Source organism: Chiloscyllium punctatum, chromosome 12 (assembly GCF_047496795.1).
Source record: "Chiloscyllium punctatum isolate Juve2018m chromosome 12, sChiPun1.3, whole genome shotgun sequence".
Lineage (NCBI taxonomy): Eukaryota > Metazoa > Chordata > Chondrichthyes > Orectolobiformes > Hemiscylliidae > Chiloscyllium > Chiloscyllium punctatum.
In genome coordinates, this window is record NC_092750.1 from 72,116,873 (window position 1) to 72,130,689 (window position 13,817).

The window sequence follows — 13,817 nt, forward strand, 5'->3', positions numbered from 1 at the left end:
TACTAAAGCATGCAGTATTCTAGACTTCATTAGGACAGGTATAGAGTACAAGAACAGGAAGTTGATGGTGAACCTTGACAGGACACTGGTTAGACTTCAGCTGGTGTACTACATACGGTTCTGGACACCACACTTTAGAAGAGATATGAACACATCAGATAGAGCAGAAGAGGTTTATGGGAATGGTTCTCGGGATGAGAAACCTCAGTTATCAAGATGGATTGATGAAATGAGGACTATTTTGCCTGCAGAGGAGAAAATAGAGGAAAGGCTCCATAGAGTTTTCAAAATCATGAAGGATCTGGAACAGATATATAGGAAGGAACAATTTCTGCTCATAACTGGGTCAAGAACCAAAAGGCACAATTTTCGGGTGGTTTGCCAGAGAAGCAAATGTGAGGTGAGAAATGATTTTTTCCAAACAGTGAGCAGTTATGGTCAGGAATACACTGTCTAAAACTCTGGGTGCAGGGAGGTGCAACTGAGGCATTTAAGAGGATGATTACTTAAACAGAAATAACAAGCAGCCCTTCACAGTAAAGGAGGAAATTGACACTAAGTTAATCACAGAATCTGCTTAAACAGCTGAAAGTGACATGATGGGCTGAATGGCCTCATCCTACACTGTAACAATTCCGGAATCTGTAATTACAACACAAGTCTCCTTAATTTACGGAATGGAAGTGAGAAGTCAGTATCTTCCACTTTTTGTAATTTTGACAGAATCAGTGGCAAATCCCTTGCAGTCACAGAATTCATAAAATGTGTTCAGGAGAACTTTGTTTAGCCACTACATTGCAAAACCAATAAGGGAAGGGACAGTTCTGGACTTAGCTTTGGGAGCCGGAACTGGGCAGGTAAAAGAGATATGACTGGATGAAAATACTGAAAGACCAGTCCTTTTAAGCTACAGCTTGATACAGGATATGCCAACTGGAAACAGCTACAGAACTTAACTGTTGAAGCAGTGGAAGACAGTAAAAGAGAAAAATCAGGGCAAATATGGCACTTTAAAGAACAGTGGTAGGACTCCAAATCCAGAGCACCTCTCAGAATGAAAAGTAGTGTCGCCATTGTTAACATATATCAAAAATAAAAATAAAAATACTGCGAATGCTAGAAATCTGAAACAAAGCCAGGATATTGGAGAAAGTCAGCAGATCTGGCAGCACGTCTGTCAAAAGAGAAATACAGATGACTCTTCTTTAGAAGAAACTCCTTCAGGATTGAAGAAGTTATATTGCATCCAAAATGTTAACTCTGTTTCTCTTGCCACACATGCTAGCTGACTTGCTGAGTTTCTCCAGCATTTTCTGTTTTTGTTTGAGAAAGGAAATATCAAGTTTAGCATCTTTGAAAGTAGATAAATTGACTATTCTACCCTCTATTGCAATGCCATTCCTCTTCACTCCCTCACCTGAATGGCATTCAGCTTCATGGTGCTACAGACAATTTGTCCATCCTGGTTCAGCTTATCCTGATGCACAAAGGCAGCTCCTACCTCTTATCTGTGGTTCAAAGACAGGGCTGAGGCTCCTCCTCAACTGTATCCTGGATAACCAGAACCACATGACTTGAAGCCATAACCTCCTGTCCCTGATCACTGAACAATTCTAAAGTTCGTTTTAATCTAAGGAATGGGACTGCCTCAGGAACAACATATCCAGATAATTCTAAACCTTCCCCAGTGCCTTGTAATGTTTGCAGCTCAGACTCCTGCTCAGCAATTCTGAACTCGAGGGTTTTAGCTGCAGAACCTACTGATGTGGTTGCTCAGAATTGGCAGACTCTCCACACACTCATGTATAGTGCAGTTACAGCACACCATCTGCCCTGCATTTCCTATCTAATCTCACCAATTTACTTGAACACTTCCCAATTTAGTAAAATCAAAACAAGTTATAATTTTCTTTCTCAGGCATAAAATAAAAGCTCACAATCTGAAGGTTAAGAAGCACACTCTTACCCTTTACACAGACTTACTGATTCACGATCATCCTGTGCTGCACACTCATTTATGGCTAAGCTAGCACTGTGTGAAATATAAGAAATTTGAATTAGACAACAGATTGTTGTCAGCATCTTTCCATCTGCAAATGATGATGGGAAAGCATCTGTAGTTGTTCAAGTTACTCTCTACAGATACCGTTTGGAAGGAGTTAAACTATCACTAGTCCTTTGGCTTTTCACAATGACATTTTTGTGCAAATTGTTTTGTGTGAAATTTTCTGCTACATTTTTCTAGTGAATGTAAGAAAGCTGCAGGTTAATAGTATGAAAATCTCTCATAATTCCTCATATTTCACTGAAATCACTGTGAAAACCTGCTAACATCTTGTTGCTGCAGCAAACATATCGATAACAGAACTGCAGGTGTTTAATGGTTAGTGTTTCTCATCATTTGTGTCTTCTCACTTCCTCCTCCCCTCTGGCTGAGCTGCAGTATTTGATACAATTATACCATCTAGTGGTGAGAATGGGTGTATTTGGGAGACAAATGGAGGCACAATTGAATTTCTCCTGGTTGAGACAGAGAGAGAGAGAGAGAGAGAGAGAGAGACAGACAGACAGTGTGTGTGTGGCAAAATTAAATCAACAAAGGTGTATTAGCTAAAATTTTCATAATTTCACTCCTCTCCACTTAGACTGTGCAGAATCTCTATTCAAAAACTCATTAATATTTTCAAACTTTTAACTTATTTTCTGTTCATAATTAAATGTACACAACCACAGTTTAGAAGAGAGTCAGTATACAAATCTTTGTTCATTAACTAACATGGAATATAATACTTGAGTGTTGTAGAATGATCCTGGATTAGAGGTATAGTAAGCACATCAATTTATTGCCCAGCCCTAATCGCCTTTGAGAAAATAGTGGTCAGTTGCCTTCTGGTCAGGTGTAGGATCATCTACAGTGCTGCAGGAAGGGTGTTCAGGATTTTGACCCAGTGGCATTGAGGAAAGGTGATGTTCTTCCAAGTCAGGAAGATTCTAGGATTCTACAACACTCAAGTATTATATTACATGTTAGTTAATTAACAAAGTACACTGACTCTCCTCTAAACTATGTGGTTGTGTACATTTATTTATGAAGAGAAAACATGTTTAAGTTTGAAAACATTAAATAGTTTTCTAATAGAGGTTCTGCCCAGTCCAAGTGGAAAGGAATAAAGGAATGAAATCATGAAAATCTTAGCACACACACACAATTTACAAAACCACCAACCTTATTTTCCAGGCTGTCTGACAGAGGGACCACTGATGTAAACAGGGCAAGTTTATGACAAAATATTCATTGAACCTTCCACGCTTGTAAACATGTTACCAGGAGCTCCTGGTTACATCATATACCTTCAACAAGATCAGTAGTAAATATCCCGTAAATGTAAATGCAAACATTCATCAGAGATTATTTGAAATATTTAATCCCAAACCAGGAGAAGTCCACGTGTGACCCAATCTGCTGTCCAAATAGACCATTGGGCCCATTCTCACCACTAGATGGTATCATGTGTGTCAAATACTGCAGCTGAGCCAGTGGGATGGAGGGGGTGGGTATGAGTTTGTGGAGAGTCTGCCAATTCTGAGCAACCATATCAGTGGGTTCTGCAGCTAAAACAATCCTTTGCTGAGTTGCTGAGCAGGAGTCCGAGTGGCAAGCATGCTCAGCATTTTTTGGGGTGGGCAGGGGTCAGAGTTATCTGGATATATTGTTCCCAGGACAATCCCACACTTTAGGTTAAAACAAATTTTAGAGGTGCTCAGTGATCAGGGACAGGAGAGTTTGGCTGCTCATCATGTAGCTCTGGTTATCTACGATAGAGCTAAGGAGGAGCCTCAGCCCTGGCTTTCAACCACGGGTTGCCTTTGTGGATGAGAATAAGCTGAACAGGAATGGACAAACTACCCACAGTACAGTGGAACTGGACGCTATTCAAGCGAGGCAGTTAAGAGGAATAGCATTGCGATTGAAAGTAGATAAATTGACTATTCTACTCTCTAAGGTGCTAATTCAATACTTCCTTTCTCTCTACATTCATGTAATCGGAGATTTACCTTTCTCTTTAACCACCACATCAGCATTACTTGTGCATTACTTGTATTCATCAAAAGTCTTGGCCTAGTCATCTGTCTCCAGACACAAGTTACCTGTTTGGTCTTTAACAGGCTCACTCTTCCTCTTTGTGATCCAAATTTATATTTTAAATTTCACAACTATGCTTTTTTGCAATAATCCATGTTTTCCGCAGTACTCAGCTCTTGGCATCTGATGCATGCTTCCTTTCCCAACCTTCTGAATGTTGTAATTCAGAAAGCCAGCTAGTGAAGAGTAGAACTGGATCCAATCTATGTGCACTTTTATATTTATTTGTAGTTCAAAATGACAAACATCCACCTCCTAATCACAGCTTCAGTCTGGATTTATTTGGACACATGTTGTTATGACACATCTCCAAAGCTATCACATCCTCAGGTGGGGCATGCACCTGGCCTTTCATGCCACAGAATAGGGCACCATAAATGCCCTACTCTGTGCATTTTATTTATTTATTTTGTTTGCATCTACTCTGTGCTACTTTAATTTTTAAAAATTGTATCCAATTTTCTAATCAACCTGTTCAGAGATGTTATTACACATCTCTGGACCAGATGAGATTTTAACCCAGGCCTCCCATTTCAGAAGTAGGGACACTACCATTCTGCCACAAGAGGGCCCACTAAAGATTCTCTAAATCTCTTTTTTCACAAACTTATTCAAGAGATGTCAATACTCCGCTCTGGAGTAGGTGGGAGTTGAACTCAGGCCTATCTGGATCAGGCAGACATTGCCATTGCAACACAAAGGCCCTACTCTGTGCATTCTTTTATTTTGCTTATATTTGCTGTGTATTTATATAATCCCATTTAATGCCTACCATCTGCATGCAGCTACACATTTAAATAAAAACAGAAAATGCTGGAGAAACTCAGGTCAGTCTGCATGTGTGGAGTGAAAAGAGAGTTAAGAACAGACTTGTTCAGTTCAGAAGTAGAATCACATGAGACTTAATTCTGTTAATTCAACATTTTTGTCTTTCTTTCAAACTTCCAGCTGGAGTTCCACGATTTGGGAGTTCCAACATTGTTCTTTGAGGAGCCTTTTTGCCCTGACCTTTCTCTTAGTTTACTGTCTCCCACTGCTCTGTCACAGATTTACGTTCTGCAGCTGTTTCCAGTCAGCAAATGCTGAATCAGATTGTAGTTTAATATCCCCAAAACTAAGTCCAGAACTGTTCCTTCCCGTGTTGGTCCTGTCATGCAATGGCTAAAAACAATCCTCCTGAACATATTTCAAGAATTGTTTAAGCTCTATACAGTTGACACTGATTCAGTCCCAGTTAATGTTGTGCAATTTTAAATTTCAAAAAAAGAGGAGGATAGTGAAGTTTTCACTTTCATTCTGTAAATTAAGGAGACCTGTGTTGTAATTACACATTCTAGAATTGTTACAGTCCATCGTATCTCTACCAGCTGGCTGAGCATATTAACTTTGTGCCAATCTCCTCCTTTATCCTGCAGCCCTGTCCAAGATTTCTGTTGAAATTATCATCCAATGCCTTCTTAAAGGCCTCAATTGAACCTCCTGCACCCACAGTTCTAGGCAGTGGATTTCTGACCCTAACTACTCACTGTTTGAAAAAAATTGTTTCCCACCTCATATTTGCTTCTCTGGCAAACCACTTTCAAACCCTTGTTTCTTGATCCAATTATGAGCAGAAACGGTTTCTTCATATCCATCTGTTCCAGACCCTTCGTGATTTTGTAACCTTCTTTCAAACCTCCCCTCAGTTCTCCTCCCCAGGCAAAACAGTCCTCACTTCACCAATCTATCCTGATCACTGAGGTCTCTCATCTGTAGAACCATTCCCATAAACTCTTCTGCTCTCTCTCCAATGTGTTCATATCTTTCCTAAAATGTGGTGCCCAGAACCGTATGCAGCCCACCAGCTGGAGTCGAACCTGTGTCCAGTAAGGTTCACCATCACTTCTCTACTCTTGAACTCTATCTACAGTAATGAAGTCTAGAATACTGAATTTTATATTAAAAGCTCACTCTACCTGTGCTGCCACCTTTAGTGACTTAAGCACATATCCACAGGTCTGTCAGCTCCTGTACAACATTTAGAATGCATCCTTTATTTGATACTCTCTCCATGTCATTTTACTCAAGTGTATCACTTCACATTGTTTTTGCAATGAACTAAATCTGCCACCTATCCATCCACTTGGATACCTCATTGCTCGTCTGATTCTGCTCCAACATTTAATTCAGAATATTTCTATCCCTGCTAAGACAGGATTGGAAAAACAACATGACAAACTCGTGGCAGCGGAGGAAGTCATAGGAGTTCACAGTAAGCTAGAATTTGATGTCATTATATTCTGCAGAAACAAATATGTTTGTTGGATTACGCCTCCAAGAATGAGTGCAATGATAAAAAGGAGTCAACAACAAAATGATCTTTGACGGACTGTAAGCGTAACACTGCAATATCATTGCATACTTCACAAGGATTAGAACGTATTATAAATTCATACTCACCCCTCGATTACTAGCATTCTCCTGTAAAAACTTTCTGAACTTATTAAGGAAAATGTATCTGGATGCCTCACCCTGAAACGACAATGTTTAAATGATTTAGTGAGGTGAAGTTAACCTCACAGTATCCAACCATTTTGTTACAATCGCAGTTTGTGACTACATCATAAGATACAGCAGCAGACTAGGCCATAGGGCTCATCAAGTCTGTTCCACTATTCAAACGTGGTTGATAAGTTTCTCGATCCCATTCTCTTGCCTTCTCCTCCCTGATCCTCTTATCAATCAAGAACCTCTCTATCTTTGTTTTAAACAATGACTCCGCTTCCACAGCCTTCTGCGGCAATAAGTTCCAGAGATTAACCACCCTCTGGCTGAAGAAATTCCTCCTCATCTCTAAAGGGTCACCCTTTCATTCTGAGGCTATGCCATCGGTTCCTAGACTCTTCCTACAGGTGGAAATACCCCTCCACATCCATTCTATCCAAGCCTCTCTGTGTTCTGTATTCCCACTTATTCTTCTAAACTTCATAGAGTACAGACCCAGAGTCCTCAATTACTCCTTATATGACAAGCCCTTCAGCCCTGGGATCATTCTGGTAAACCTCCTCCAGGCCCCCTCCAACACCAGCATATCCTACCTTCGGTATGGGGCCCAAAACTGCTCACAGCATACCAAATGCAGTCTGACCAGAGCCTTAGACAGTCTCAGCAGTAAATCTCTGCTCCTGTATCCGAGCCCTCTTGATGTCCTAACTGCCAACTGAACCTGCACGTTAACCTTGAGAATTCTGAACGAGGACTCCCAAGTCCCTTTGTACTTCAAATTTCTCAAGCTTTCTACATTTAGAAAATAGTCTATGCCTCTTTTCTTCCAACCAAAGTGCATAACCTCACACATTCCCACATTGTATTCCATCTGCCATTTCTTTGCCCACATTAGCCTGTCAGAGTCTTTAAGCAGCCTCCCTACATCCTCAACACTACCTGTCCCTCCACATACCTTTGTGACATATTCAAACTTGGCAACAATGCCCTCAGTTCCAACATCCAATTGTTAAATTTATAAAGTGAATAGTTGTCACCCCAACACTAACCCCTACAAAACTCTACTAGACACTGGCTGCCACCTTGAAAAAGACCCCTTTATCCTGACTCTGCTTTCTGCCAGTTAGCCAATCCTCTAACCATGACAATATCGTGCTCCTGACATCATGGGTTTTGATCTTATCTGGCAGCCTCCTGCACAGCGCCTTGTCAAAGGCCTTCTGGAAATCCAAATCGATCACGTCCACTGGCTCTCCTTTGTCTGACTTGCTCATCACCTCAAATGATTCTAACAGATTTGTCAGACATGATCTCCCCTTGCTGTCTTAGCACTATTTTACCATGCACATCCAAGTACTCTGCAATCTCATCCTTAATAATGGACTCCAAAAGCTGACCAATCTCTGAGGTCAGGCTAACCAGATAGTGGTTTCCTGTCTCTGCTTCCCTCTTTTCTAGATTAAAAAGAAAGCTCAAATTCCTGATCTTCAAGCTTTACAAGTTCCTCTGAGGGAGAATTTTATTATAGCCACAGAGTCATAGAGATCTACAGCTCAGCAAAAAGTCCTTCAGCCCATCACACCCACACCGGTCAAAAACTTCCTAACAGCCTGTTTCCAGATTTAAATGGTAAATTGGAAGTGGAGCTCAAGCTGACCACAGCATTCTTAATTTTCCGACAGTGATTACACAGGTATACTGCTGAACTGATACAAACCGAGTTGATAAATCCAAAAAACACGACTAATTGAATTGCAGCTATTTGGAGCTAGCACCAACACGAAATGAGACAAGCACAATAACAACAAATCACCATTTTAATCATATTCGTAACAGAGAGTGACACGGGACAATAGTGGGAATACTGATAGTGGGCAGTGAGCTCCACATGGGGATAGTGACAGTGGGCAGTGAGCTCCACATGGGGATACTACCAGTGGGCAGGGAGCTCCACATGGGAATATTAACAGTGGGTGGTGAGTTCCACATGGGAATATTAACAGCGGGGAGTGAGCTCCACATGGGAATATTGACAGTGGGCAGGGAGCTCCACATGGGAATACTGACAGTGGATGGTGAGCTCCACATGGGAATATTAACAGTGGGTGGTGAGCTCCACATGGGAATATTAACAGTGGGGAGTGAGCTCCACATGGGAATATTAACAGTGGGGAGTGAGCTCCACATGGGAATATTAACAGTGGGTGGTGAGCTCCACATGGGAATATTAACAGTGGGGAGTGAGCTCCAAATGGGAATATTAACAGTGGGGAGTGAGCTCCACATGGGAATATTAACAGTGGGTGATGAGCTCCACATGGGAATATTAACAGTGGGGAGTGAGCTCCACATGGGAATATTAACAGTGGGGAGTGAGCTCCACACGGGAATATTGACAGTGGGCAGTGAGTTCCACATAGAATATTGACAATGCACAGTGTACTCCATACAGGAATATAGATATGGCAGGGAACATCACACGCAAAAATATAAAGTGCATGTGTGTAGATGTGTCTTCAGCTTGTGGGTTGCCTGCCTGCATAAAGGAGCAAGGACAGCAGGGTTATGAGAATTTTAGGGAGATCATCAGAAACCACAACCCACTTGATCACTTAGCAAAATCAACGAACTAAATTATCACAGTCTCTCAACAATCTACCTTGACAAACAAAATATCTGCACGCAACTTTCAGCCACGAGTTGGTGAAACTGCTACTGGTAGTGGAATGTGGTTTAATTTCATCCAAGAACCGCATATTGAGGAAGTTTCTGCAGATTATAAACTCACTGGAAGCAACTATCACTCACCGATCCTTTATCTTTGTTGTTGAGAAATAATTTCAGGATCTGAACCTGTAGCTCTTCCACAACTGCAAAACAAAATCATTTTATAAACGGTCCTTCTGTACTACTTGGGACAATCAATACTCATACCATACCACGTTTCAATCATAATGTCACCACGTTAGTCATCTTTAACAAGTACACACATCAAACCTCCATCAAAACAACACCAGAGCATGTGCAGTCTGGTATTAAGGAATACAGATTCCTCAATGTTCGGCACAATGACTCCACATTGGAGCAATCCATGTTCAAATGTAGCAAGACCTCGACAACATCCAGGCTTGGGCAATTAATATTCATGCCACACAAGTGTCAGGCAATGGCTATGTCCAACAAGAGAATATCCAAACACCACCTCTTGACATTCAATAGTATTACCATCACTGAATCCCCTAATAACATCCTGAGGGTTACCACTGACCAGAAACAGAACTGAAATATAAACACTGTGGCAACAAGATCAGGTCAGAAGCTAGGAATTATGCAATCCGTAACTCACCTCCTAACTCCTCAAAGTTTGTCAACTGCCTCCAAGGCACAAGTCGGGAATGTGATGGAATATTCCCCACCTGCTGGATGAATGCAGCTTCAACAACACTCAAGAATCTTGACACCATCCAGAACAAAGAGTTAATTTGACATCCACAAGCATTTAATCACGCCACTACCTGCTCAGTAGGATCAATGTGGACCACCTACAAGAATGCACTCAAAGTTCCTAGGACAGCATCTTCCAATTGGAATGCAGTGGTTCAAGAGGCAGCTCACCACCAACCTCTCCATGGCATTGAGATGGGCAATAAATTCTGGCCAATGCAAAGATGTGTGAGTGAGTGAGTGAGAGGAAGAAAAAAAAATTAAGATGAGGTAGTCCAATAAATGGAAGGAAGGCAGCTCAGTGCAGTCACAGGAATGACATTCTATTCCATCCAGGCAAAAGGATGAAGCATAGAATGTTACTTAGTCTATTGCTCGGATGTTTGAGCATGTGTGTCAAGTCACTAACCAATGCTCTTCATAGAATCACACAGTAAAGAACAGGCCCTTGAGCCTATCAAGTCTGTACTGCCAGAACTCTGTTCAATTTACACTAGTCTCACTTCCCAGCAGTTAGGCAAAAGTCTTGAATGTTAGGAGTCTTCAAGTTTGAATGTAGTGATTGATGGAGAAGTGTGCAAGGTAATCTTACTTCAAGATGTCAGATGCCAGAACATGAGCATAGCTTAAAACAAGGGAAAGGTATGTAGAGGCAGATGCAAAGAATTTTATGAAAATATGATCAAAACTCTGGCCTGGCAATTTAGGAGAGTAGGACATAATCTATTGATTATAAAGCAGGTCGTCTTTACATGGGTGATGCTAATTATGTTAATTATTTTAATTTATGAATTATGCTGTTGGATATGCTACTTGAAGAGAGTATATCAGGTTCCAAGTGACCGATTGCGATAGGGGACTCTCTAGTCAGGTGCACAGACAGACATTTCTGCAGCGGTCAGCTATAAAGCAGAATCGTGTGTTGCCTCCCTAGTGCCAGGGTCAAAGATGAGGTAGGTGCAGAATATTCTGAAAGGGGACAGTAGCCAGAAGATCATTGTATGTGTTGATACCAACGACATAGGTTAAGAAAAAGACGAGGTCCTGCAGAAAGAACATAGGAAATTAGGCAGATTTAAAAATAGGCCCTCGAGGGTAGTAATATGTGGATTCCTCCCAGTCACATGTGCTAGTGTAGTGAGAGGAGGATTAGGAGGATAGAGCAAATAAATGCATGCCAACGAGCAAGTGCAAGGGACAAGGATCCATACTTGTGGACTTTTGGGATCTCTTCTGGGGTTTACCTGACCTGTACAGGAAGGATAGGTTGCACCTGATTTGGAAGAGGACAAATACCCCGGCAGGGAGAGTTGTGAGTGTGACTTGTGAAGCTTTACACTAGTATAGGAGGAGGGGGACTCAAAAAGATAGTGAGCAAACAGGTAAGTCTGAGGCTGGTACAATAGACAAGGGGAGTAAGTTAAACAGCATGGGCACAACAGAGATTGAGGCAAAACTTAGAGCAGCACGGTGGCTCAGTGGTTAGCACTGCTTCCTCACAGTGCTAGGATCCCGCATTTGATTCCAGCCTCAGGCGACTGTCTGTGTGGAGTTTGCACTGGGATATCATAGCTATGACAGAAATGAGGATCAGGGAAGGGCAGGACTGGCAGCTTAATGTTCTGGCGCATATATGCTGAATGAAAGCTAGAAAGTGGGTCGAGAGGCGGGCAAGTGCCTTTTTTGGTTAAGATATTATTATGGTAAAACCTAGGGTGGATGTTCCTCGGAGAACATCCAATGAAGTTATATGGGTTAAATTGAGAAATAAAAAAGGGATGATCACCTTATTGGGATTGTACTATAAATAGTACAGCAAGAAATAGTCAGCAGGAAATTAAGAAGCAAACATGTAAAGAGATCTCAAATATCTGTAAGAATAATAGGATTGTAATGGTAGAGGATTTTAACTTTCCAAACATTGAGTGGGACTGCCATAATGCTAAGGGTGTGGATGGAAAGAAATTAGTTGTGTGTACAAGAAAATTTTCTTATTCAGTATGTGGGTGTACCTACTGGTCAGGGAGCAAAACGGGACCTTCTCTTGGGAAAGAAGGCAGGGCAAGTGACTGAGGTATCAGTAGGGGATCACTAAGGAGCAAGTGATCATAACTGTATTACTTTTAAATAGTTATGGAAAACAGTAGACCAGATCTAAAAGTTAAAAGTTCTAAAGTAGAGGAAGCCAATTTTGATGGTATTAGGCAGGAAGTTTCAAAAGTTGATTGTGGTGGCTGTTTGCAGATAAAGGGACGGTTGGAAAGTTGGAGACCTTCAAAAGTGAGATAAGAGTTCAGAGAAATTGTGTACCTGTTAGTGCAAAGGGCAAGGCTGGTAGGTATAGGGAATGCAGGATGACAAAAAAATGTAGGCTCTAGTCAAGAAACAGGAGGAGGCATGTGTCAGGTACAGACAGCTGGGATCAAGTGAATCCCTGAAGGAGTGTAAGGGCAATAGGAGTATACTTAAGAAGGAAATCAGGGAGGGCATAAAAAGGATACTGCAGATAGCTTTGCCAAATAGGATTAAGGAGAGTCCAAGAAGTTTCTACAAATAAATCAAGGGCAAAAGAGTAACTAGGGAGAGAATAGAGGTCAGTGAGGCCATCCATGTGTGGAACGACAGGAGATGGGTGAGATCCTAAACAAATTTTTCATATCAGTATTAACTGTGGAGAAAACATGGAAGTTAGACAACTGGAGAAATAAGTAGTGTTGCCTTGAGAAGTGTCCATGTTACAGAAAAGGTAGTGCTGGAGGTTTGAAATGCATAAATGTAGTTAAATCCCCAGGACCTGATTAGATACATTCCAGAACTGTGTGGGAAGCTAGGGAAAAGATTGCTGGGCTCCTAGCTGAGATATTTAGAGTCAAAGAAAGTTACAACACGAAAACAGACCCTTCGGTCCAACCCGTCCATGCCAACCAGATATCCCCACCCAATCTAGTCCCACCTGCCAGCATCCGGCCCATTTCCCTCCAAACCCATCCTATTCATATACCCATCCAGACGCCTTTTAAATGTAGCAATTGTACTGGCCTCCATGTCCTCTGGCAGCTCACTTCATACACGTACCGCCCTCTGAGTGAAAAAGTTGCCTCTTTCCCCTCTCACCCTAAACCTATGCCCTCTAGTTCTGGACTCACCCACCCCAGAGAAAAGACTTTGTCTATTTATCCTATCCATGCCTCACATGATTTTATAAACCTCTATAAGGTCACCTCTCAGCGTCCGACACTGCAGGGAAAACAGCCCCAGCCTATTCAACCTCTTCCTACAGCTCAAATCCTCCAACCCCGGCAACATCCTTGTAAACCTTTTCTGAATCCTTTCAAGTTTCACAACATCCTTCCAATAGGAAGGAGACCAGAATTGCACACATTCTAACAGTGGCCTAATCAAAGTCCTGTACAGCCGCAACATGGCCTCCCAACTCCTGTACTCAATACTCTGACCAATAAAGAAAAGCATACCAAACGCCTTCCTCACTATCTTATCCACCTACGACTCCACTTTCAAGAAGCTATGAACCTGCACTCCAAGGTCTTTGTTCAGCAACAGTCCCTAGGTCCTTACCATTAAGTGTATAAGTCCTGCTAAGATTTGCTTTCTCAAAATGAAGCACCTCACATTTATCTAAATTAAACTCCATCTGCCACTCCTCAGCCCACTGACCCATCTTGTCAAGATCCCATTGTAATCCAAAGTAACCTTCCTCGCTGTCCACTACACCTCCAATTTTTAT

General features: G+C 41.7%; 1 protein-coding gene across 2 annotated transcripts in view; it reads right to left on the bottom strand.

Annotated features, from left to right (window-relative positions):
* Positions 1-13,817, bottom strand: part of rnf123 (ring finger protein 123) — a 402,816-nt gene that overhangs the window by 310,884 nt on the left and 78,115 nt on the right. For both annotated transcript variants that reach the window (XM_072582761.1, XM_072582762.1), the window contains exons 18-19: positions 9,437-9,498; positions 6,584-6,655 (exon numbers count right to left, since the gene is read on the bottom strand). In XM_072582761.1, the coding sequence (XP_072438862.1) occupies positions 6,584-6,655; positions 9,437-9,498 (134 nt within the window). The remainder of the gene's footprint in view (positions 1-6,583; positions 6,656-9,436; positions 9,499-13,817) is intronic.